General features: G+C 31.6%; 2 protein-coding genes across 2 annotated transcripts; one reads left to right on the top strand and one right to left on the bottom strand.

The window, feature by feature from the left end:
- Nucleotides 1–1,963: 1,963 nt before the first annotated feature.
- LOC139483268 (SCAN domain-containing protein 3-like) lies at nucleotides 1,964–3,703 on the bottom strand. Its single transcript, XM_071267298.1, has 2 exons — nucleotides 3,245–3,703; nucleotides 1,964–2,830 (listed from the first exon to the last, which is right to left on the bottom strand). The coding sequence occupies exons 1-2, from the start codon at nucleotides 3,461–3,463 to the stop codon at nucleotides 1,964–1,966; spliced, it is 1,086 nt and encodes a 361-aa protein (XP_071123399.1). The 5' UTR covers nucleotides 3,464–3,703.
- A 5,792-nt stretch (nucleotides 3,704–9,495) lies between these two features.
- LOC139481916 (E3 ubiquitin-protein ligase SIAH1-like) lies at nucleotides 9,496–26,941 on the top strand. The gene is made up of 7 exons (XM_071265464.1): nucleotides 9,496–9,576; nucleotides 13,776–13,906; nucleotides 14,611–14,775; nucleotides 15,501–15,633; nucleotides 19,645–19,751; nucleotides 20,838–21,030; nucleotides 22,555–26,941. The coding sequence occupies exons 2-7, from the start codon at nucleotides 13,822–13,824 to the stop codon at nucleotides 22,730–22,732; spliced, it is 861 nt and encodes a 286-aa protein (XP_071121565.1). The 5' UTR covers nucleotides 9,496–9,576; nucleotides 13,776–13,821; the 3' UTR covers nucleotides 22,733–26,941.
- Nucleotides 26,942–27,485: the final 544 nt, after the last annotated feature.

The raw sequence follows: 27,485 nt of genomic DNA, 5'->3' as shown, positions 1-27,485 counted from the left end.
TGTAAATGTTACCCTCACGCTTGCTGTAATCTGATGCTATATATTGACCATTGCGTGAAGGTTGTACGGATTATCGCTTACTAAGGCTATATCGTCGGCACAGGTGGGGGCACAGCATGATATAGACCCAATTTTTCCGCCAAGGTTAGAATCTTCAAGAAGCTAGGTTAAGTAGTTGGTTTATATATATCTTATATAAGTCGGCGCTTAAGGTTTCCGCTTGTCGTACACCTTGTTCAATATTGAAAGATTCTAATAGCTGTCCATTCCATTTAATTTTGGTAGTTGCATTTGTAAATAGACTGTCTATATATATATATATATATATATATATATATAAGTAGTACCGATTGTTCTGATAGTCCGAGATGGTATAATTTCCTTATCATATTGGAGTGACGAACCACATCAAAGGCCGACTTTGCATCAAGCATTCCTTGGTTAGTTGTTTTCTTTAGATCCTAGCTTGTTCTCTCTTTCGAATTCATCTATCATAAGTGTAGCATTAAGTGGAGCAGAGTTTTCAGTAATTCCTCGTTGAAGTGGGTTTTGTTTATTTAAAATTTGAGGATTAATACGGAATTTTAGTATGGTTTCAATAATTTTTTGATATGGTTGGAGTGATGGTTATTCCTCTATAGTTTTTAGCGTCTAACTAAATGATATATTTCCTTTATTCTTGAATATAGGGGATAGCGTTCCAACTTTAAGAATGTCTGGTATAATACAGGTTTTAAATGCTGCATTTATAATTTGAAGTAAGGAACTATTTAATTGTATTCCACCATATAAAATACTTTCCACAGTAACACCAAAAATATCTGCCGATTTATTTCTATTCAGCTTATGTATAGCTTTGATCCAGACCGTATGAGTATTTGGACCGTACGCGTACGGTCCGGACCGTATGCGTATACTCGTACGGTCCGACCATACGCGTACGGTCGGACCGTACGAGTATACTCATACGGTCTAGTACGAGCTGGACCATACCGGTATTTGGACCGTATGGGTATATTTTAGACAAACATTTATCAACAAACTTTTATTGAGTTTTACAAATTAACATTTAATAATTTATTACAATAAGATAAATAAAGTGAACTAGTGAACATTTAATTGAATTGAATAGTTCTGAAATTAATTGTCTATCAACATCCTGTTTTGGCACTCTCGGCCCGGGTGACACTTGCTGCCACAAGGAACGTCTGATTTCTTACATTTGCATGTCTTTGTCAGGCATGTTCCTTTACATTTCCATCTTTTACTTGCAAGAGAAAAACTTGCTTGTTTTGCGGCCGCATGCAAGGAAATTCCGTTTGTACTCCAATGTTCAGTTTCTATTTTCCTTGTCAAAAGTTCAATATCACCCATATCATAACACGAGTTCAATATACCAAATTCGCATGATAGCTTGTACAAACTCGCTTCTTTTCCGATGATATTATCAACCCTTCATAATAATCTGGGAAGATCTCCCGATGCTCTATCAACAACTGGTATTCGCACAGTGACAAAGCTACCTTTTTCAATTTTTGCATTAGTTTTTGACACTTTTTTATTATATTTTCTCATTGTATTTTCGACAGATTTCTTATAAGTTTTGTCAAGTATCTTTCGTATTCTGTCGTGAGAAGTCATTTGTTCATCGTCCATTGCTATGGTACAGTTGTTGTCCTCAGGAGGGTCGGTTATAATGCCATTCAGAATAATAAAATCATCAACTGCCATGATTTAGTCCTGTGTCGGTCTGTAGTCTGTACCATCGTATTTCTCTGTAGATATTTCTGACGTTTCAGTTCGTCGTCGTTTTCGGGCAGGTTGAACAGTTTCTATCTGTAAATCGGTTTCAGCATCCGGCTGTGAGTCGGTCTCAGCATCTGTCTGTGAGTCGGTCTCAGCTTCAGTCTGTGAGTCAGTCTCGTTTTCTGTCTGTGAGTCAGTCTCGTTTTCTTTCTGTGAGTCAGCTAGTCTCGTTTTCCGTCTGTCCGTCAGTCATTACGTCTCCTTCTCCTTCAATCATGTACTCAATATTCTCTTCGTCAATGAACTCATCAGTCTCTTGCGAACCTACACAAATACCATCATTAGCTTTTTGACCAAATACAGCTTCAAAAGGCGTCATTTTAATACTAGAATGACACTGTGTGTTAAGTGAATACTGTATCTCATACAAAAACTCAAGCCATCCTGAGCCAGGTTTGTCTGCTCGTTTTGATGCCAACAGTTTGTGAAGTGAGTCATGAACCTGTTCCACTAAACCCTGTGTTCTTGGATGCCTAGGTCTTCCTGTTATTATCTTAACATCTCCGTCGCCGGGCCAAAGTTTTAAAGTTTCTCTAATTACTGCGTTGCAAAATTCTCTCCCGTTGTCATGCTGTAGGATAGACGGAAGACCAACAACAGAAAACACATGCACTGATAAATTGTGTACTACTTCATCTGCAGACTTATTCATCTGAGGCCAGAAGAAATTAAATTTTGTATAATGGTCAATGTAGTGACCGATCCAACAGTATTGCCCGTCTGGGTCAGCACGTTTGTCAACTAAGTCTAACTGCCCTCTGTGCATAAAATATTTGGATGTGATGGGCGTCAATGGAGCAACGTTTCTTTGTGGCTTTTTACATGCACACTGAACACATCCTTTGATGAATTCCATGCAAGCTTTTCTTGGAATCCCATAATACGTTTGTTCAACGTCCTTGTACAATTTATGGTATCCTGTATGAGCCCTAGCTCCCTCGTGTACAGACTTAAGTACTTCAAATATCTTATCAACTGTAACAACTTTTTTCCAATTGGTGAGAATTCCCATTCTTCTAGATTCCTACAGAAAAGAAATCAATTTAAAAAGGGAAACAAATGAAAAACTTAAATTAGATAAAAAAAAAGTATTATAATACTCATATCAAAAGAGATAAAGTTTTAAAAAGCAAAAAAAAATAGAATAGTAGTTTGTTCCCCCCTTTTGATTAACACAAGTTCAAACGATAGATATCGGTGTCAAATTGGATGGTGATGATGAAGATAATGATGTAGAGGCGGATAATAGTGATAATGATGATGTTTATGATGGTTATTGGTGATAATGGATGGTTGATATGTCGGATTCATATTCAGCACGCCAAGTAACCATTTCACCACTGACCGACAGTTGATATTAGGATAATAGGAGAAAACACAAGAAGTTGGTAAGATTATATGTAATTCAAACTAAATAAAGATTATTCTTAAACCTCACCTCATTTGCGGGAATGCAGAGTTCGTTTTCCATTCGAAATTCAGGACAATTGATCAATGCGAATTGCTTCTCCTTAACATATTGTCGGAATCTCGCTGAATCCCCTTTCCCATTTATCAAAACACTTCTAATTCTCTCAGTTTTCTCACAAGTAAACAGCTGGTTTGACGGTTTTTCCAGTAAAGTTCCTAAATATTCTAAAAACTTTTCTTCCCACATTTTGTTTACTTCTAAATAATCTAATAACTTCAATTCAGTGAGCAATATTCAATTTCGTGTACATGTATTTCTGACATAAAATATATTACATGGGATTAACGGATTAAATTAACGCGACTTTTTTGAATAATTAAAATATTATGTTTTTATTCCAATTACTATTTAAGATTTTATATTAATTCGAGATTTCAGTTATGTTGACCTGTAATATACATTCGTATCTTAGGAACTTGATCTACTTCTTAAAATCAGTCAGACCGTACGCGTACGGTCCAAATACGCATACGGTCTGGAACAGCTTCATCTAGCTCTTTAATTGCAACCGGAATATGCTCTCTCTCATCGGTACAAATCTTAATTATGTGCTCATATTCACTGTCGACAGTATCTAGATATTGTATATCAGATTTCGACGTATTTGATTTTTTTGCTAGATTTGAAAAGTTAATTCGCCAGCCTTCTAAGATGTTTGTTTCGCTGTAAATAGATTGATCTACATGTAGTTCATCAATAAGTTTGCCTAGTTTGCCTCTTTGTCTACTAATTAGCTTATGGAATAATTTGATATCCATGACTCTAGTTTGAATTGTTTCTTCTCTGTCATTAATCCGTCTTTGAACAATTTCATTCCTGCACTGCTTTCTTATAATTCATATGTTGTTTGTTTTTTTATTGATAACTAGCTCATTGCAAGGGTCAGCTGGCCTCCCTTGAAATTTCCATAATGCATGCGCTTGTTTCTTTGCTTTAATAGCGTGGTCTATATTCTCATTCATCACTTTCAGCTTCAGTCGTTTCCTGAATGCCTTGTGCGCATGAGCTACTGATTTGGTAGCAGAGTCAATGATGTTATTTATGTTAGAAAATGCATCGATACTAATACCATGCATCAGTGGTGTTACGATATAATTTTAATGCATCTATTCCTTTTTCTATGGACTCTTGATATTTATCTTTACCCAGTTTATCCCAATTAACTTTACGGAAGATTTTGTCTCTTTTTGATGATTTTAATTTATTTGACCCAATTGAAAACTCAAAGTTGATTTCAGCCTGAATTGGATAGTGGTCTGATACATGATTTATAATATCTAACTTTTTGTCATATAATATATCCTCTCGTAGAAGATCAGGGTACAGTATATGATCTATTGCCGTACTGTCTACTCCATTGGAGTGTATAAAAGTTTTACCAACCTCGAGCTCCTTTGCAGAAAATTTGTATTCTTCCATAAAATCTAAAATATATTGAGTCCTCGTAAGACCAGATTTAATGAAAATGTTTTCATCCCTAAGAAATCACAGAATGCTCTCGAGTTCTTTCATTGGCCAAACAAGTTTTTTGTGTTCAACTCTTAACAAAAACAAAATGTTCACGAACAACATACTTCTTCTTCTTCTTCTTCTTCTGCTCCTGCCTGATAATGGCCACAGTCAACGAGCTGATTATTATGCCATGACAATAAAATTGAGAAAGGTAATGGGGAATGTGTCAAAGCGACAACAACCCGACCATAGAGCAGACAACAGCCGAAGGCCACCGATGGGTGTTCAATGTAGCGAGAAACTCCCGCACCCGGAGGCGTCCTTTTTTCTGTCTGTGGCTACTTAGCAGAAAATGCCACTCTTGGCTTTTATGTTTATTAGTATTGTTTATAAATGATTTAATATAAATAGTTTTTGGTATTTTTTATATTAGTTTTCCTATTGAAGGTCTGTGGTTTTCTCCGATAACTCCGGCTCCCTCCACCAATAAAAACTGGCCGCCAGGAAAAAGTCTAAATGTGGTGTATAAAAGCATAGGCACTTGTCTCAGAAAAAAACCCATTCCTATATACCTTTATAGTGTTAGCGGTCTTAGGTTCATGTATTGCTTTTCTTTTTTTTAAAGAAAGCAACTTGTTTTAAATTTAGCAATTTCTTTAAAACTACACTAAAAAAAATGTCGTTTCTGATGTTGTTGTGCCTACCAAAAATATATCCCAGATATCTCGCAGATCTTTATCTGTAGGATTTTTCATGTCTAAAGTGGCTCATAAATTTTTTTGATACATGTAATTGATGAACTTCTTTTATTTATAGAAAAAAGTGTAATCGCGATTTTTACTTGTTTTCAAATCAAGCTTTCATAGTGTTTATTCCAGTGGACCATTTTACTATTGTATCAGTGGCGGATTCAGAACTTTTTATAAAGGGGCGCTTATACTGACCTAAGGGGTAGGGGGATCCAGTCATGCGTTAGTGATTCCCTAATATATAATCAACCAATTTTTTTCAACGAAAGGGGGCCCAGGCCCCCTGGATCCACCTATGTTTATCATGCTGGTTTCAAATATGTGCTTAAACAAGTTCAACCACTGAGAGATTGTGTACATGTCTCTTTTTTTTTTATATCCGGTAAAAATCTATGTATATTTATTTTAAAAATAAATGCCGAGTCAAAATAGAGTTTTCTTAGCATCTTATCTGATCTGATCTTATCTTTTCTATACTGAATACAAAAAAAAAAGTGTTTACCTGCACATACAATCAGAGATCAGTTATCTGCATTAGCATATGTTTATCATCTGGGACTATTATGCTCTATTATGTCAATACTATTATGTTCCAGATATCCTGTCTCGATCGGGTTCATAAATAATAAAAGAATAAGCTTTATTTGGAGTCGGCATAGTATACAAGCAAGGATATCTAACATTCATAACAATACAACATATAAACATGCAATAAATCAAACAGCACAAAATGTAGCACGTAAAGCATGCATGGTGGTAATTAGCAGAAAATAAGCAAGATAAGACCGCGGGTGGGGGTATACTGGCTACCCATTTCGGTTATGACTGTGCTGACAGCACTTGCCAAATCATACCCTGTTCTAAGGGAGCTACTATTTGATTTTTATGGGGGGGCTAGGATAAAAAATTGTGTCCTGCCTTTTTTTTTTTAGTTGTAATCTCTGTCCTGCCTTTTTATTTTTCAGTCTATTCGGTCCTGTCTTTTTTTCTTAGCTTATCCTGACTTTTTTACAACAATTGTCATCCTGCCTTTTTTGTTTGCCAAGTTACTCATCCTGCCCTTTTTTTTTTTAACTCAAAATCCTGTCCTGCCTTTTTTTCAAATATCATCCTAGAATTTTAAGCTTTTAAGACAAGTCATTGAGTTTTAAAGTCAGTCTAAGTATAATGAGAAATCGTCGTCTACATATACTGTAGAAGCGGATATTTTCGTGGAGGATTTAATTTCGTTTATTTCGTGGAAAGAATATATCTATAATACTAAAATTACGAGGTCCAATTTGTCAGCCGTCATCGGGTAAAAACGACAAATCAAAGAATTCAACTCTATATATAACTAATATAGGACAATGGTGTAGATTAAAAATTACACCACTCCAGACCCTTTTGTTTTCCACATAATTAATATTGCCAATAATTAACAAGTTCCGGGTCGAATCCGATACCAATACCAATAGTATATTCACCTGTTAGCTATTACCTTATCTGTACGTTCCGCATTTGACAGGCGCACCACCAAACGGTGTATTTAGGATTTTGCTATATACACGGGTCATAATCAAAGGGACACTACTAAATTCAATCATTGTCAAATTGTTCCCTATTATAGTTTTATTCAGCAATCAGCAAGACTTTCTAAGATAACTAATATAGGACAATGCTGTTGATTAAACAATACTCCATTCCTGAGGCCCCTCATGGGGGGTCCTAGTAATCACATAATCACCATTTTTTTGCCAATATAATCACATAATCATTAAATATTTGCTTATCTTTAGTAATCAAATAATCATAAACTAAAAATACAGTCCTAGGTAATCAAATAATCATGAAATATTTGGCTTAATAATCAAATAATCATTAAAAAAACGGCCAAGTAATCACATAATCAAAAACCCCATGAGGGCCCTCATTCCTGGATAGCCAGGACCTTTGTTTTCCAAATAATTAATATTACCAATAATTGATAAGTTCCAGATCGACGGGTTCAAACAGAAAGATTTGAAAGCAGAGAAAACTTTGTATTTATAACCGACATGCCTTTATCAGATGACAATACTAATTACTTAAATAAGGCTTAGGCATAGTTATATACTTTAATTCAGTCACGGACCCGCGATATCACGGGTGTGTACTTGTCATATATATATATATATATATTCTTCATTCTCCATTTATATATATATATGGAGTCCATGAAAATTTAACAATTATATATATATATTCCATTTATTGGAATCCACGAAATTAAATCCCAATGAAATCTTATTAACACACAAAAACGCGAAATTTTAACCCCACGGAAATTAGTGTTTCTACAGTATATATGAGACAATATCTGAAAAAGTCTAATTTCCATGTCTCCCACTTCACCAGCAATTATTTTTTTATTCGACCATCTTTTTTGAAAATTTTAAGTTTCAGTATAAACTAAATTATATAATGCACCATGGCCTGCCAATTAAACACTCATTCTTATATTTCTTCCAATAAAATATTGTAATTTAAATGTTCAACCCCCCCTAAAATCATGTTGTCCCCTGTGTTTTTTTGAAAACTAAATCATTCAAATAATATCCAAATTAATTAAACAGGCGTCCGATTCTCACATATATGATATATTATATAATAAACTTGCCCCTAATTTGTCTTTTTATGTTATAACTATAGCATGTAATAAAATTTTGCAAATTTTAACAGAAAAAAAAATTTGTCCCCAAGGGTGATTTCCCTCCTGTTACCACTGTGTTTTTTTTACCTGTGGAAACGTTTACAAGACCAAGAGTTATTTTCCCATTATGAATTGTGAAGAGCATCATTTCCTGAATGCATTAGTACAAAGAAATAGTTGGAAAGGCGGCCAGGTTTGAAAATTCAAGCCCATATCCAAGGTAAGAATTTATAGAAAAATACTTATTGGTGTTCTATCCTGTTACAGCCTTTTCTTACACTTTCTGAGAATATTTTTAAGTGTGCACCACAGCATTAAGTGTGTTTTTATATCATCTTTTTAAAAGTTATATGTCACAGGAAATACACTTACATTTAATGTGATAAAAAGGACAAAAACTATCGCGTAATTCCTTTCTGTTACGTTCTGTCATGTTACCTGATAAAAAGTAACAGCATAACCATCATCAGTAACAGGAAGGATGTTCAAGACAATTTTACTGAAGAATCGAAAAGTTAATCTACTATATGCCAACCATTTCATTTAATATAAGTTATCACCACCATATTAAATAAATTTCAAAATAATATACAGTATATTGAATTAAAAATTAGGTTTTTTGCTTTTGATAACAGCAGAGAACATTGTGCAATTCTAGTATAGTAGATAGTAACAGAAAGGAATTTATTTTAGAATTTTTCATTACCTAGGCAGATTTTTCATCTTGCAAATACAGTTTCAAAGGATAAATGACATCGTTTGCTGTTATCTTCCAATTGTAACCAATTTAAAATGATGTATTTTTCTTAAACATTAAAGTAAAGCAGAAAAATCCTTTCTGTTACCAACTCTGTCCTGTTACCGTTGTGCTGTTACTCAAGATTCTTTCATGTTACCGACATATCTGACTATATTTACGTATATTTCTAAACCTTTTGTATTGCAAATGCATAATCAATAATTGGCATTTGATAAACTGTTGCAGGATATACTAGTAAACCACAAATAGTGTCTTAAACTTATTCCTTATTCCCATTAGAAACTTTTTTAAATTGATTCACTTTGGTAACAGGAAAGAACTGGATTTGTTTGTATCATTTTTAAAATAGCCATTGTTTCCTTATTAAACAATTGTTTGAATTACAGACAACAGTTCCTAGATCCCCAATGTGTGTTCTTCGATTTGTGCTATTAAAATACTGGGTCTAAAAAAAAAAAGTTGTTTTTTCTTATTTCCAAAAATTAGACTTTTTCAGATATTGTCTCATATATAAATTTATATTATAATATAGTTAACTTTAAACTTCAATTCATAATTTCCCGCTAAAACTACTTATAAAAACCACGATATGTACAACGGAAATGATGACGTAGAACGCATATAAATGGAGAATGAAGAATAATTATCTCGTAGAAGAAAATAGAATGTAATGTTCTGTGTTTACTATGATATATTTAATTGATATTTAGAAAATCTTATGTCATAGTTAAAAATGTCATAATGTACTGTGTTGATGGTCATAATGAAAATCCAGTCGCAATAAAACGCACAAATCGCCCATTTCTGTTTACGGTTTTACAACAAAATTTTTCACAAACCAGACATCTTTTTTTAACGATTCTACTTTCACGAAAACAATGCCTTTTCAAATAAGAAAATAAACATCTGCAATATTCTCAATGCACCACCATACTCCAAATGAGATGGCATACATTTGGTCTATTTACAACATAAATTATATCATGCAGTCACAGCCACAGGCATCATAGTTTATACACCTTAAATTCTAACATGACGTTAATCTAACCCTGTGAGTACACACTGCTGATAATATTAATATAATAGAAATATATTGTTTGGGCTGTTTGGATCATACTCGCACGTCATAAGCTTTTTTATGAATGAGATACCCGACATACCTGCCAACTTTCACGATTTAGGCGTTTACTACACGATTTTGACCCTCTGTCCCGATTACACGATCGTGATCTTGAAAATAGCCAAAAAACACGATTTTAGTAAAATTTACACGAAAAATATTTTTGTTCCCGATTTTGAACTTTTAAAAGTTTTCCCAAGGGAGACAAATCGTGTCTGACAAATTTCATCCAATCAAAATTTAGTGATCACGCATTCACCAGTTGATTAATGTCGGCATAGTAAACAATCAAAGAATTGAAATTTTGAGTTGTTTTTTTTTTTTTAGCTTGGGTGTCAAATTTATAAAAATTGGAATCATGATGGGCGAGTTATCACTTGCAAAATAGTTCTGTCACGGCCTAAGAAAAAAAAGCGTGTTGCTTCGTGCAAATACTTAGAGAAATGGGAGAATGATGTCAAGTACAGGGGCTGGTTGTCTAAATCAACGTTAGGATTGTCACATGCCTTTTGTAAAGTTTGCAATAGAGACTTTAAAGTTGACCACGGTGGCCTTAATGATGTCTCCAAACATTCTAGTACTGCTTGTGATATTGATCTATATAATATATGAGGGTTTGGATGGGGTTAAATGATTAAAGAATATAATGCCCTTAAAAAATGAAGATAAGGGAATAACGGGCAAAAAAAAATTGGAGAAATGCGTGGTCAAATTTTTTGAAGATTAGAAAAAAAAGAGGTTAATTTTTTGAAGATTAGAGAAAAAAGGGGTGAAAATTAAATGTTTACAGAACAACAGTCCCCCCCCCCCCCCCCCCCCATTTCCAGACCCTCATATATTGTTGTTTTTTTTGTTATTAAATTATTAAAATATTACTTTTTTTTTATTTCTTGACAATGTATCAGACAAACATAAAGTCATCTTACTGGTGTTTATCTCAACAAAAAGAATACAACAATCAAACAATTTAAAAAAAGATAGGTTATAATAGCATCTTCAACTATCACCCCCCAAAAAAGAAGTATGTCAGACACTTTTAGGAGCCAAATCAACACACGAAAAAATGCCGCGAAAAATTCTACCCTCAAAAATGGTGCCGCGCACAAAAACCCCCATGGCCATTTTCAAAAGTTGGCAGGTATGACCCGACGTCATGAAAAGATGACGTAATTATACACACTTTTACGTCAAATTAATAGTGCGTTTATTTACAGGACCAGCAAATATTTCCCTTCACCTAATGCGCATCGATAACAAAAAATGTTGTATTTGCCCTATTTATAGAATAGAAATAATTCATGGGGGCTTGAATTTATACTGATTTTACCACATGTTTTCCCTTTATGCTGATGTTTTACCCCTTGCTGTCCCACTTGGTAAAATATTTAGCATAAAGGGCAAACCCATTGTAAAATCAGTCTAAATTCAAGCCCCATGAACTATTTCCTAATCATATTTTGCTAATCGCTATTTTGTGCATTTCTAGGTACCTCTAAAGTTTCCATAAAATTTTGATGTCATACTTGTCATAATAGAAAATATCTGACGACACAATAGAAAAGTGATAAGGCCAGACTTTTTTTAATATCTGTTTAACGAGATCCGCTGACTCCACCTTTCCCGATTTTAGAATAAAAACAAAAGTAGTGCTTCTTACTTTTATTATTATTTTTCCCGCCGACTGTTACGAAATGCTCAGAAAAAAATAAAATGTGTTGTTCACGATACTCGCTTTCAGTCAATTTCGTTATCGGTAATATTTAATTTTTACCAAGTCAATGAAAGAGCAATTTGCATTTAAAAGTAAAGAAATTCAAGGCATACACGATATATTTTCTTCTAAAAGATTTTTAAGCTGGGGGCATGCTTTTCATACTTGTTACACGAGAGCGTACATCAAATCATTCTAACTTTCGGCAAAATCAGTTATTACTTCATCAGAACTTGATGAAATTAGCCTCAAGTAAACTTGTCATCCATGTATTGCATTAGAAACGTCATATTCCTTTCCAAATAGCGTATCAAACATCGTTTATTTTTGTAAATTTTTCTTCGTCCGACATTTAAATTTGTAGAACTACGGATCGAAATCAGGATTTCATCAGAAACGGACCCGCTATGACCGAAATCCGGATTCTTGCGATAATGACTACAGACGCATGAATGGCACTGCTGACAGACAAAAATTGATCCCAAAAGGGAAAATTACGCATTCCACACGCATTAACATACTTTTGGTTAGATCTTCTTGATTAATGTATATATTTCCATGTATAAGCATTGTTTCAATTTATAGGTTAAAGTTACTTAACTCTGGGACTATTACACCAGAGACATATATACACATGTGTATATGTATGTCTCTGCATACACTAAGAGGTTCCTGACTGGGTGACTGGTATATACATATATAGTGTATATGCAGCGAGGTTGATATATTTGAGTGGTGCCATGGATCTATATTAGTGGAAATACAGAATCAAAACATAGTTTTTATGTTTATATTAATAGAAGGGTTAACCAGAGACATATATAAATTATATGTATTTATATTTCTCTGGATTAATATACTGGTCTGTTCTCATTTCATTGTTCTTGTATTTTGATAAATTCTATAAAAAAAAAAAAAAAAAATCACTTATAATGGTTTTATTTTTAGTGTCGACTGGACCAATTTTGCACTTTTATTTTTTTTTTTATTTCGCCCCCTCGACCCTAATTTTTTACAAATTTTCTCGTTAAACAGATAAAATAAAAAGTCTGGCCTAATTGTATGATGACAAAAGTTCAAGCGTAACAGATTTTCAAATTGCAGTTTACGGATTAATACAAAGTGTAATGGAATAATTACAACCTTGGTTTTGTTGTTTTTTTTCGTTAGGTTTAAAAACCCACCAATTGTCAGATCAATTATTATTAGTGCACTTCCTTTAAAGATATTTCTGTTAAATATATAATTACAAAAGGCTAAACCGCCTACATTTGTATTTTGTTTACTACGCATGGCCAGCATACATTTGTAGTACATGTAGTATAGTCTGCAATTATGGGTTCAACAGTGGTGTTGACATGGTGGAGTAATAGAACATGCCTTTCAAATTTGTAAATTTGCCATACATTTCCTATGGCACAATGTGCATCTTATTGTCCCCTGTACCAAAGAAATCCACGAAAATTGGTATCCAATGAAAATAAATGAATCCACAGTATTCAAATTAAAGTAATTTGTTTTAACACTTAACTATATCATGTATATAAATGTTATGAATGCTAAAGAAGTACATGTGTAGTCTTTATTTATATTAGTTACTGGATTCCCAAATTTCAAAGTGCATGATGTGCAAAAATATAGATAACATTCCCTTTTCATGCTTTTGTTAAAGATCTATGAAACAGTCTAGCATTTGCAGTCTGCACAGTAAGCCACTAGTCTGATGCCCCAGACTAGTAAAATTTCATTCAGACTAGTAAGTTTTTGCAAAACTTTGTTTGGCCCAATAACATGGAAAAATGTCAGAATATTGGTCTTCGAACTAGTAGTTGAAAAAGTTTTTGGTGCAGACTGATTTGGACCAGAACAGAAAAACTTTTAAATTGTGGACATGTAAAATCAGTACTGCATGTATAAAGACGCATTGATTAACATAAAACAATAATTCTTTTAATTTACAGATGTCAAAAAATCTGAGTCAATTTATATTTATGTCCGTCCAAATTAATTATCATTATTTTTTTTACATTTTCAGATGTATTTGATATTTTGATGTATCCATCAGCTCACAAGTGATAACCATGAGTTTGAGTAGGCAAACATCATCGTCAGGCAAGCAAAGGCAGCATGCAGCCGCTGCCCCAGCTAATACTGCAGCAGCTCTTGGTATGTTGGAGAAATAATCAAAAAAATAAAATAATAAGATGAAGATTTTTCCCTGTTTTAAAAATTAAATTCACAAGTTATGGTGATGTATAATTTTATATTATCACTAAACATGTGAATATATAGGTCATGTACATGTAGGTGTTAATAATGTAGAAGAAAAAAACAAGCTTTGCATTTTACATTTTGATATTTTGATTATTAAACCCAAATTTGTGTTGTTTGTTCATACTTAAATTTAAATAAGTCAGTTTCTAGTAGTTAATTGACATTTTTTGCATACATCTACACTGTAGTTCTCATGCATGCATGTCATGTAAAAATATACTATGATAATTTCAACATTTGAACGTGTTGCATGAGGCCAAATAAAAAAAAACGTGTTTCCGGTTTCCTTACCCTCCCTATTTTTTTTAGCTAAAAAAAAAGACTATTCTAAAGTCATTTTTCATTTAGCACTGTTAAAGTCAGAATGTCCCTCCCATACACTCAATGTAAAAAAATAAAAAAAATAAATTCCTCCCTACCTACCCTATTTTTTTTCAAAGATGCAGTAGGAAACACAAATATATTTCTTTTGGCCTTATGCTATCAACATTACACAAAGGCAAAACACCTATATCTCTGTGTCTGCAGTTTGTTAATCAAATAAAAAGTTGCATTTGCCTTAAATTATTTATAACCCTGTACATTGTATATTTTAGCTGCAGCAGGAAGTAGTAACAATCAGGACCTTGCTTCCCTGTTTGAGTGTCCAGTGTGTTTTGACTATGCACTCCCACCTATCATGCAGTGCCAGAGTGGACATATTGTCTGCCAGTCCTGTAGACAGAAGTTAAACCTCTGTCCAACATGCAGAGGTCCCCTCGGTAAGTTAAAATCTTCTTGACATTACATGTTCTAATTTAGACACAGTGTTCGTAAGATTTCATACAAATTGAATTTGTTGCCCATGCACAACAATGAAAATTGGTACCAATGAATAAAAATAAGATGACAGTATTACCAAATTTTATTTTGAAATTCAAATTCAGTCATTGTCAACAATGCTTTCACAATTATTGTTTTTAAAAGAATGGAAGAAGCAAGCATTAACATAACAGAAAAAATTAAACCAAAAACCTTTAGGTAACACATGTATTTCCATTTTAATGATATGTAAACAGTGCATAAAATTGTAAATTTGACACAACAAAGATACTAGATTGTTCAATAGAGTACAACTATCACCAAAGGATGACTCCACTGAGGAAAAAACTACAAACATTAATGAACAGACACGGTCAAGCTAGCTTTATTTGGTACAAAATATGGTAAAGTTTGAAGACTTTTACCCTAGCCAAAACCTTCCCCCTTACCTATCTATACCATATATCAGAAAATAAAATCACACAGTAAAAACCCTCTACAGTGCAGCTACTAACAGGATGAAAAGCTATTATACCAAAATAAAAGCCTTGATTTTGATTTGACTTAAAAGTTAAATTAGACCCTCATATGGAAAAAATGTCCAAAATGTTTTGATAATACAATGTATCTTTTTGAATTGACTGTTGTGACTTGGAACATAATTATATGTATATTTTTTTTATAGGAAATATAAGAAATTTAGCTATGGAGAAAGTAGCCAGTACTGTGATGTTTCCATGTAAATATTCTAACAGTGGTTGTCCTGTCACCTTGTTACACACAGATAAAACAGATCATGAGGATATATGTGAACACAGGTAACAGATTTATCTACACTCATGGGACAAAAGTGAGTTCTCACTCAAAAAATGTTCTATCATTTCAACTAAAATCAGTATTTTTTTCAAAAACTTATTACCAAGTAACTGTATGAGAGATTTTTATAAAATAGATACCTAAAGATGTAGAAATGTCTGAAGATTTATTGTTTATTTGGCCATAATTTTCACCAGTTTGGTTTTCATTATCTGATGGGTTAAACACAAATGCAAATTTTTTAAATTTTAATTTGGTTAGAATATACATGTATAGATATCTTTTCAATAAATAATTTTCTTTGTGTTCATCTCGTTAAAAAATTAAAATGAGCATGAATTATATAAGGGCCGAATAAACAATAAAACTTTTTAGATTTCTACATTTTATGTATTTATTTAATATAAATCAGATGTGGGGTTGCTTGGTAATACTTTTTTGAAAAATATTGATTTTAGTTGAAATGATAGGACATTTTTGTCGAGCCTTCGACTTTAGTCGAAAAAGCGAGACTAAGCGATCCTACATTCCGTCGTCGTCGGCGTCGTCGGCGGCGTCAACAAATATTCACTCTGTGGTTAAAGTTTTTGAAATTTTAATAACTTTCTTAAACTATACTGGATTTCTACCAAACTTTGACAGAAGCTTGTTTATGATCATAAGGTAGTATCCAAAAGTAAATTTTGTAAAAATAAAATTCCATTTTTTCCGTATTTTACTATAAATGGACTTAGTTTTTTCTGCGAGGAAACAAAACATTCACTCTGTAGTTAAAGTTTTTAGAATTTTAATAACTTTCTCAAACTATCCTGGGTTTGTACTAAACTTGCACAGAAGCTTGTTTATGATCATAAGATAATATCCAGAAGTAAATTTTGAAAAAATAAAGTTCCATTTTTTCCATATTTTACTTATAAATGGACTTAGTTTTTTCTGCGGAGAAACATTACATTCACTCTGTGGTTAAAGTTTTTAGAACTTTCTTAAACTATCCTGGGTTTGTACCAAATTTGGACAGAAGCTTGTTTATGATCATAAGATAGTATCCAGAAGTAAATTTTGTAAATAAATAAATCCATTTTTTCCATATTTTACTTTTAAATGGACTTAGTTTTTCTCCAGGGAACCATTACATTCACTCTGTGGTTAAAGTTTTAAAAATTTTAATAACTTTCTTAAACTATCCTGGGTTTGTACCAAACTTGGACAGAAGCTTATTTATGATCATAATATTGTATCCAGAAGTAAAGTTTGTAAAAAGATTACTCAGTTTTTTCTGTAATTTACTTTTAAATGGACTTAGATTTTCTTGCAATCATAAAATAGTACATGTAACAAGAGGAATATTTTTATTGATTTTTTCCCTCATTGTTGTTGAGTCTGCAATTTACAGCAAAAATAGGCGAGACACTGGGTTCCGCGGAACCCTTACAAATTTTTAGACTGGGAACTCACTTTTGTCCAATGACTGTACTATAAAAAGACAGATAAAACATATGCATCTCCCATTTCCCATTAAGCTGGTTTGATGATGTTGTGAAATGCTTCTTGGAAGTGTATATAATAATCAGGGGTTGTACTTAGATAAGTGTTTTATATCGTTGTTTTGTGTCAAAACTTGATTAAAACATTCTTTTTCTGGTTGGCTGACTCTGAAAACAATATAACCTATCATCTCATGAACTAAACCAGGAAAACTACTGTTCAAGGACTAACAATAGTTTCTCCCTAGAGTATTGGAACATGCAGTATTATTAAAATAACAGACATTTCAGAATTTCATGCTGAGTTCACACGTAATTCGAATTCGATTCGCATTAACTAATTCGAATTAGTTTAATTCGCATTCGAAACGTTTAATGTCCTAACATCAATTCTAATTCGAATTGGAATACGCATCAAATTCACTTTACTGTCTTACGACGTTAACTTTTAATTCGGATTAACAAAAACGTATTTCTAATGCGAATAAGTTAATTCGAATTAGCCAATTTCAATCAATTCAAATTAAAAAAGAAGAGTGTGTGAATGAGATTAGCGAGTTCGATTCGCATTCGATTCGAATTCAATTCGAATTAAAGGTATGTGTGAACGAGGCATCATTTTCCATCAAATTACACTTTTATAAATAGTGGAAATCTATTTATGTTAGGACAGACAATTAACATGCCATTATAGCATTGAAGTCAAGATAAGCTGAAGAAAAATATATGTTTTTTTGCTTTAAATATACAAGTTTTTTAAAAATTTACTGCCCAAGGGAGATAACTCTATCTTTTTAATTATTTACCTGTATACAGGTATGTTAGAGATCCATCAGATTTTGGTTACCCTTAAAAAATTCTGTGTTGAATATTACTTTCCAATGCCTTGAAGGGTTGAGTAGGTAGACTGCTTCTTACTAAGGTATGAACATCAAACAATGTTTATTTTGTCTTTGGCCTTGAACTCATTCTGAACAAGCAGAAGAATTTAATAGAATAATTACTCTTTTTACTATATACAGGAATTTAGGAATAATAAAAAAAATTGATCTATGATCAGATCTTGTCCTCTGCATTAAAAATAACATTACTTAACTATCAGAGTAAAGATCACTGTGTACTGTTGTAAATTTCCCCAACTTTCTTTCCCTTATAAGTATTGTACAAGTTGTCAATTTCTGAAAATTTAAATTTTAAATTCTACTTTTCAAACATGGCATGCATGGGGGAAAGAGTTAATTTTAATTATGCTCTACTCTGACCTGATGAGATTAATTTCAGTGAGTATTGTACATGTACATGTGGCGTATAAAAGGTCATAAGGCCAGGGTTTTTTAATTTGTTGGTTTACGGATTTTCTCCATGAAAAAGTTGGGTCGGTCGGTCAGAAAAAAATATCTCTCAAAACAGAAAAATATGCAAAAAAATATATATTGCACCTTTCTAACAATATATTTGGTTTGCTATTTGATCATCATTTCTTATATACTAGTTCAATGAAATATTATTGCTTATAGCTGCCATAAACATTGCATGACATCGTCTAATAATTTTCTGTGAAAAAAAGGGGGTTTGTGTCCACGGACAAAGACGAAATTAAATCGTCATTTCACAAACGTAGCCCTAAATAAATTTCAGGAAACTTGGTCATAATGATCTTCAAACACGAAAACTGATAAAGAAAAAAAAAGAAAAAAACGTTGTACAAGAAAGTCTCAACACACATGTCAAAAACGTAATAGACTCGTCCACTGGAAAAAGGAAATGGGATTCATCAGTTGTCATGCATTCCCGTTTTTTTTATATCCAAATGGAGTAAAAAACAAAATATTGTCAATGACACAAGTCTAAAGAAAATTCCAAAGGATTTGTTTTAATTAATTTCTTCAACTTGTCAGATGTCTTCCACTGTTGGACAAGTTCATTTTCCATGTTTCTATCTTATGGAATGATGACAAATACGGGAAACAAAATTAATGTGTAATGGGTTTTAAACACTGGTTTTGTTCTGAAAAATTATGTGCGCAAACGACATTTCAAGGTCAGTTATGATTGATTTGTCTATTTTTAGATTAGTTTTCACACCAGATTAAAGTATTTTCAATTCCGTTAGTGGTTAATGCATTTCATTTCATAAAAAAAAGAAATTTTATTTATTTTTTTGCGAAAATGTTTTTGTTAGGGTCGGCGGGAATAAAAAAAGCATGAAAAGTCAATTTTATTTTTATTCTGCAAATCGGCAAAATCGGGTCAGCGGATCCGTAAACCAACAAATTAAAAAATCCGTGCCTAAATGCCCTTCATTTAATTTTGTCAATATAGAAAACTGTGAATTCAGAAATTATTCTGAGGTTTTTATAAACGGAATAATGTAAATTGATGATTATCACAATAATAAGATATTTTGATTCATATATATTAGGATTTTCCTAAAAACTCACTAAACAATGTTAAACTTTTGTTTGTTCTTTAAAAATCACAATAATAAATGTGGTTATTATAAATATTAACTTTGATATCTCTTTTCAGACCATACTGTTGTCCCTGTCCCGGTGCCTCCTGTAAATGGCAAGGATCTTTAGAAGCAGTAATGAATCATTTGATGCAGCAACACAAAAGTATAACAACTCTGCAAGGTAACAAAAAATGATAATCATATGAATAAAAAAGAAATATGTGTGGCATTTATTGATGAGACAGATTTTATAAGCTTTAAACCACGATATACAAGAGAAAACTGTCAAAATATCCTGACGCCAAAATTTCCCAATTTACAGTAATGATTATTATACCAAGGCCCCCTACCAACTTTTTCAGGAATAAAAAGCATAAAAGAATTTGTAATTTGGTGTGATTGTAAAAAAAGCTTCTTTTAGCATACATATTTATATCCCGAAATCTCTGTGATCAGAAAAAAGCTCTTCTTTTAGCATATATCCAAAAATCTGGGTCTAATTTATGCTTTTTATAAGTCAATTATAATTAACACATGGCTCATACTATAACAAATGTGCTGGCATAGTTTATCAAGGATTCTAATATGACGTCCTTATTACGCTTTGTAAACAAAGCCGTGTTCTAATGAGCACAAAATATGTTTGACACATGCGCACAAACTTACTGTTTGTATTTACTTTATTTCCATTGTTATCCTTTAAAATATATACATTTAAGCAGCTAACATAATCTCTTATTATATATTTTTATGAAACAACATATATTTACCCTGCTCGTTGTTTTTTAAACTTATCAAATATGAACTGCAATGCACAGACTCCTTGAGGAGGAAACGGGAACAGCCAAACATTTTTACGGTAATTTCGCACGCTTCGACCTATAAAAATACTGTATTTGTCCTATTAGAATCGAAATAATTCCTATATTTGACCACATTTTACATCTCGCTAACTAGTGTAAAATATTGACAAATGTAATGCCTACCCATGTTAAAATGAGCATAGAGCATGACATGAAGGAATTATTTCTTAAAAAAGGTTTAGAATATGAAAAACTTCTAGAAAAATGGATTTTAATGAAATCTATTCCTATTTCAGTCTAATTTATTTTTGAAATATGTAGAAAATATATATTATTTTTCTTTTTATACTGTAAAAATAATAAATTAAGCAATACAGACACATTAGATCACATTAGATCTATAGACTCAAACAATTGATATTATTGGTGTAAATGACCTCTTCTTCTTTGAATTTCTGTTACAGGAGAAGATATAGTATTTTTAGCAACAGACATAAACTTACCAGGAGCTGTCGATTGGGTGATGATGCAATCATGTTTTGGTCACAACTTTATGTTAGTTTTAGAAAAACAAGAAAAAATGGAAGGCCAGCAAATGTTTTATGCAATAGTCCAATTAATAGGGACTCGCAAACAGGCAGAAAACTTTGCATACAGGTAAGATTTTAAAAAGGGGATGCAAAGGATTGAACAATTGATTTTCAACATCAAAGATGCTAGCAAAAATCATAAAAAGGGTCTGGATGGGGTTTACAGGATAGAGAGAATATAAAAATTGCAGAATAGATAATAATGGGGTGCAAAAAAAAAAATGTAGGGGGGGGGGGTTGGAAGGCGCATTATATTAACATCCAGTTGATTGCATATTCAGAATGATAACATGATACTAGTACTACAATATGAACAAAATGAGTGGGTGATGGGTATCAGAGCAACTTTTCACACTATAATGCACTATAATTCTCAAATACAATTGTCTGGGTGGCGGGTGCTGACAAAAACTGCCTTCCAACACCCCCATACATTTTTTTCTGGAATAGCCCTAAGAATAAATGTGGAAAATATAAGAATTTTATAAGATGCTGATTACAGAATGATAGGGTAAATTCAGAAATTATAATTAATGCAAGTAATGTGATTGGATGATAAGAACATGCATTCTGATATCTGAAACATAGATCTGTGTGAGGTTTTTTTTTCAAAATCCCAATAAATGAACTCACATTTTTGTCCATTCTTGAAAAATCGCAATGATCAATGCACACAATAATTTCTGAGTTTACAGTTAACAGAATAAAAGAAATACAATTGCAGAAAAAATGAAAGCAGAAAAGTGTTCATGAGAATTGTACTGAGTAACGAAAATCTATGAATTCATAATGAAACCAAATGAAATCATGACATAGTATAAAGGAAAAGAAATTTATTATTCTGAGTCGAAAACTAGGTCATTGCAAAGTTATAATTTTGTTACTTGAACAGTTGCTATTAGATTTTGTTACTTGAACGGTCACATTTAGATTTTGTTACTTGAATAGTTGTAATTAATTTTTGTTACTTGAACAGTTGTTATTAGTTTTTGTTACTTGAACAGTTGTTATTAGTTTTTGTTACTTGAACAGTTGTTATTTAAGAAATGACTGCAATATTTTTTCTGTCTATGAAGAAATAACAAAAAAAATTTGGTGCACACTGAATAACCCGCGTAGCGTGTTATTTAACAGTGTGCACCACATTTTTTATGTTATTTCAAATAGACAGAAAAAATATTACAGTCATTTTTTATAATTTAATTCTGAATTCCATTTTAAACCGTAGAAAACCATGAAAAAACAATGATGACGTCACGGCCACATGACTAAATTATGTCTATGGGCTCATATCAAAATAACGTCAGCCAATCAGAAGACGCGTTACATCCAAAATTAAATTATTGGATTTTGTTACTTGAACAGTTGTTATTACATTTTGTTACTTGAACAGTTGTTATTACATTTTGTTACTTGAACAGTTGTAATTACATTTTGTTACTTGAACAGTTGGTTGTAATTAGATTTTATCATTAACATTTATTAATTGGTATAATGAGAAAATGCTAGAAATTTGTTTTTAAACATGATCTTCAAATTGAGGTGATATATAAAAGTAATTGATTAATAACATTCTTTTCTTTTCCTACAGATTAGAGTTGAATGGCCACAGAAGAAGGCTTTCATGGGAGGCAACTCCTCGTAGCATCCATGATGGTGTTCAGTCAGCTATAGCTGCAAGTGATTGTTTAGTATTTGATACAAACATTGCAATTTTATTTGCAGATCATGGAAATCTTGGCATAAATGTTACCATATCTATGTGTTAAATGTTGTCTTAAGCACAGGGATCATCTACAGTACATGCAAGGTGTGTCAGTTAAATATCGGGTTAATTGGTGTTGGAATGAATTACTGTGAAACGAAGTGAATGCTGGCAATTTAAGATGATGCCACTTTTATTCTAAACCAGGCTTTTAATATCACCTATACCTAGAATACTGTGAACCAACTACTATTCTGAAGTTAGTTGTCTTCACAAGTAGAAAAAAACTGCACAGAAATATTTTGTTGCAATCAAAAAAACTTCAAGTGAATTTGATAATCTTGAAATTTAATTGCTGCAAAGTGGCCTAGAAGTGACTAAATGCAAAAAAAAAAAGATATGTGTGTAAATAACTTCATTTACAGTGTACAGATAGATGTTTAAGAGTAAATCACTGGCTTTCAATAGCATTCAATGTAAAAAATCACCTAGAACATGTCAGGCTAAACCACCTTGTGTGTACTGTGTATGTATTCACTTTAACTGGAAGGGTTTGTTGTTTAATGATCAGCCTTGATTGTTACAAAGTAAAATTTTGTTAGATCTAGTTCTTTTTCTAGCAAGCGTAAAAAAGTTAAAAATTCAAAATAATTGGTAATTAGTTTCAATTTATTTTTCGTAGATATTATTTTACATTAGATATTAAGTATTGAAACTTTTTATTGCACTGTTGATTTAATGTTTTTAAAAAAAAAGAAAAGAATAATGCTTTTTGAATAGTTTCAGAATTTTTATTTGGAGGGGGGAAAAACGTTTAAAAAGAGTTAGAAAAAAATTCAATATTCATGCTTGCAACAAGATTCATGGAAGTTTTTGAACAAACAATTATTTAAACAGAAAACTTTTATTTTTAAAGGATACTAAATCAAGAAATAGCCTTTCATAGCAGTATTAAACTGTCAATTTAATCCTGGAATCCTGCTTAAAAATTAAAAAAAAAATTAAATGATTTATTCTTGTATTCAATTCAATGGGCATTCACAGAAACTGAAATGATATAAGGCAAACATTACTTCATGTCAGAACATACATGTATTTATAATTATATATCTGATATACGTATACAACATTTTTCCATTTTTCAATGCATTTTTACATTTGAAATCTGATTAGTTGAATTGAATTTTTTTTACGAAAGAACATTTCTATCAAAGTTATGAATGCAAGCTTTTATTATTGCAAGCCTAATACTATCGCATTTTAAGCATTTTGAAATATTAAGATAATTCTGAATTAACAGTTATCAGTGCATCACTTTCTTGATAAAAATATTGTGTAAAATTGAATAGTTTGACCATTAAATATGATAAATATGTAAGATATTTTAAAAATGTGAAAGCCATTTCACAATCAAGCTGAACAAAATTCACGGTTAAATTGAACTATGTGTTATACTGTATATTAGTTTATTACAATGAATGTTCCCTGTGCTATCGTCTATTTGGAAGTGAAGTGCTTTTTGTGTATGAATGTCAGAACATGTTGAATTGCATGAATGGTAATGTGTAATTGTTAATTCATAATATTTATTGAAAGAGTATTTTGTATTTGGACGATATTAAGAATCTTAATATTAAGTATTTATATGTAATTTTGATAGCGCTAAGTGATTATGTGTTGTAACTATGTGTTTTCCATATATTATATATTCAGTTACAAGTGTCTAATAGTTTATACTTTTTTCTTAAAACCAGACATGCTATAGTTTCTTATGTAAAAAATAATATCAAAATAATTTTATAAAACAACCTAGAAATGGTGATTGTTGAAGATGAGAAAAGTTTTGGGTACACAATTTGCAATTACTTAATTTAGCCATTGTATTAGAGAATTTCGAAATTTATAAGAACTCATTATAGATACTGAGCTATAAAGAAATTTAGAAAAAGTGTTTTTTTACCTACATAAGACTTATTTATAAGTGGCTCTTCGTTTGAACAACAGTAGTTAGCTATAGTATCAAAGGGCCAAACCTGTCACAATATTAAAAAGTAATAAGAAGAACTTGCGGAATTTTCAGCTAAGTTTAAGTAACCCAGTCTAACATTTCGAATCCTTGGCTACTTGGCCCAATCTTTTCTAATTACTGGAAAATTGTTAATTTCTGTTTATTCATGATAACAAAAAGGTCAAGGGACATTTGGCCATCTTTCTCTTTTAATCTTATTTATTTTCAAAATTATGCAATCATCACGGACAAGTCCTTAAGAAGAGATAACGGGTCTGGCATACAAAATTTGAATCTGGGTTCTATGAAGAGTTTTGTCCAAAAGGCATTTGAAAATTTATGTTATTTTCCTCAAAACAAATTCCTGATGATCTGGAAAGTCTGTAGCTTAATCACTGTGGTTTAAAATCCAGGTTTTGTCCCATTCAATGCAGTGGTAAAACAATTTTGGCTGATCATAAGATATGGTAGAGTTTATTTGTATTGTTTATTCATTGGGATGAAATTACTTTATTTCATCCCTACTACCATTGTAAGCGACTCAAAATAGTTTTATTGTCAAAATATGAGAAAGAAGAGCACTATAAACTTGTATATATAAATTAAAAGGATTTGATATTTGAATCCATGGATTTGTTATCCTGAACTTTAGTGAATGCACTGATATATATGGCTAAACATACTTAGTGCTTGATTACAATCTGTATCTGATATTGATTATTACTTAACGAATTTAATCTGATTGGGTATGGCACCGAAATTAGGACATGGTTACTGAAATACAATTGTGTTTCCAATTGTACCAGGACTTTTTTCAAGAATAAAAGGTAACAGATTTACATTTTTTTTCTCAGCATTTATAATTATCTATTTAAATGAAAAACATATCTTTCTTGGCATGCTCAGTATTGTAACAAGAAAAACATTGAATAGTTGATTTAAAAAATTATCTTTTGATAAATGGAGGCTATTGAGGCCATACCCAGTCTGGTCAGATTTATAGAGTAATAGATATTTGAAATATGTATGAGTTGTGCAAATGAATGAATGTTGACATTATTTCCATCAAATACATTATATAAAACATGAAAAAATGAATTTATTAGTATTTTATATAGTTTCAAAAATAATTATTGTGTTATTGTGTTAGATTTTTATGTGTGTTATATTATGTTTTGTTTGCTCATTAATTTAATTTCTTGCTAAGCAAGATCATCATGAATTGTTTATTTTGTGGGTAAAATTCATTAGTTTTTAGTCTTTCTGTTCTACAATGAGTTTTATAGAAAAAAGTGAGTTTACTTAAGCTGTATTGCAGAGACAAAAGCAATTGTATTCAAGGTAATACTTTAATTCTTTAGACAAATGAAAAATGTAGGTAATTCAAAAATAAATTAGAGCTTTGAACAAAGTAATGCTTATAATTTTTTAAATTCAGAAAAATCATTTGCCAGCTACCGCACACAAAAATTAATTACTTTAAAATAACCATCCCATTCATAATTACAAGTAAAATCCACCAAACATGTATTTTAGTTCTTTTTATACTACGAGTGTGAAGGCATTTTAGGAATGTGCAAGATACCTTTTGTTGAAGGTGTATAACTTTTATGATTATACATAAATAAGCTTATATGGTTAATGAATCATCAAGTATATGAAATTATATTTCCTGTAGTTTGAACAAATAACTAGATTAAATTTCTTTTTCACTTTTGTAATTTTAGAATAACAAAGTTATCATAAAAATTTTCTGCTTTAAAATTTACCGGTAGCTTTTACAAGAACTTTCTAAATTTGGTGCAAATTAAACAACAAATAAACGAAACAGTCTTAGTTTTTCAAGAGAATCTGTTTTACTATAGGTATTTTGTTTATTGTTGTAGAACTTAATTTGAGTTTTCATATACTGGCGGGTAATCATTATATGTCATACACATTTTCATAATGCTTTTACCGAAGTAACAAATGTGCATTGCTTCTCTACAGATTAGATGATTTTTGACTCTTGTAGAGTCCCAATTCAGAGAAAAATAACAGTTTTGTCAGATCCTTTTTAAATGAAACATGAACTTAGGATCTAGAATTTTGTCAATTTAGATGTCAAAAGGCTTTACCTTTTAACAAGTTATGTAAATATCAGCTTTCAATTTGTCATTGCTTGCATTGTAAATATGAAGCATGTAGTCAATTGGTTGATAAAAATGCAAAAACCTCTTAAATGGATTTTTCAATTTAATTGTTTTTATTTAAAAATTTATTTAGGGCTATTCCAGAAAAAAATGTATGGGGGGGGGGGGGGGGGGGGGTTGGGGGTTGGAAGGCACATTGTATTAATAATACATGGGTGATGGGTATCAGAGCAACTTTTCACACTATAATGCACTATAATTCTCAATTACAATTGTCTGGGTGGCTGGGGCTGACAAAAACTGCCTTCCAACCCCCCCATACATTTTTTTCTGGAATAGCCCTTAGAAAAAACATGCACCTAAGAAAGAATATGCATATAGAATCTTTAATAGATAATAGTAGTATGTTCATTATCTTTCACAGATTTTGTTACAACTTGCTATGAAATTAATCAGTGGTAAGTATTGGTTTGTCAAACAAATCATACCGCGAATCTCTTACAGAAATATAAGACAGATTTCATTAATAATGAATCGTGTAAAGTTATATTATTAATATACAACTGTGCTTGCTTTGTCAATATAAATCAAATATGTGTTTTCCCATTTTATAAAATTCATTATTCATTATCATTGACCATTTGGGACCTTTATACAGAAATAAAGATAAAACAGTT

This window comes from Mytilus edulis, chromosome 7, assembly GCF_963676685.1.
Source record: "Mytilus edulis chromosome 7, xbMytEdul2.2, whole genome shotgun sequence".
In the NCBI taxonomy this organism is placed as follows: Eukaryota; Metazoa; Mollusca; class Bivalvia; order Mytilida; family Mytilidae; genus Mytilus; species Mytilus edulis.
Note: the sequence above shows the minus strand (reverse complement) of the source record. Positions and strands in the feature narration are given on the sequence as shown.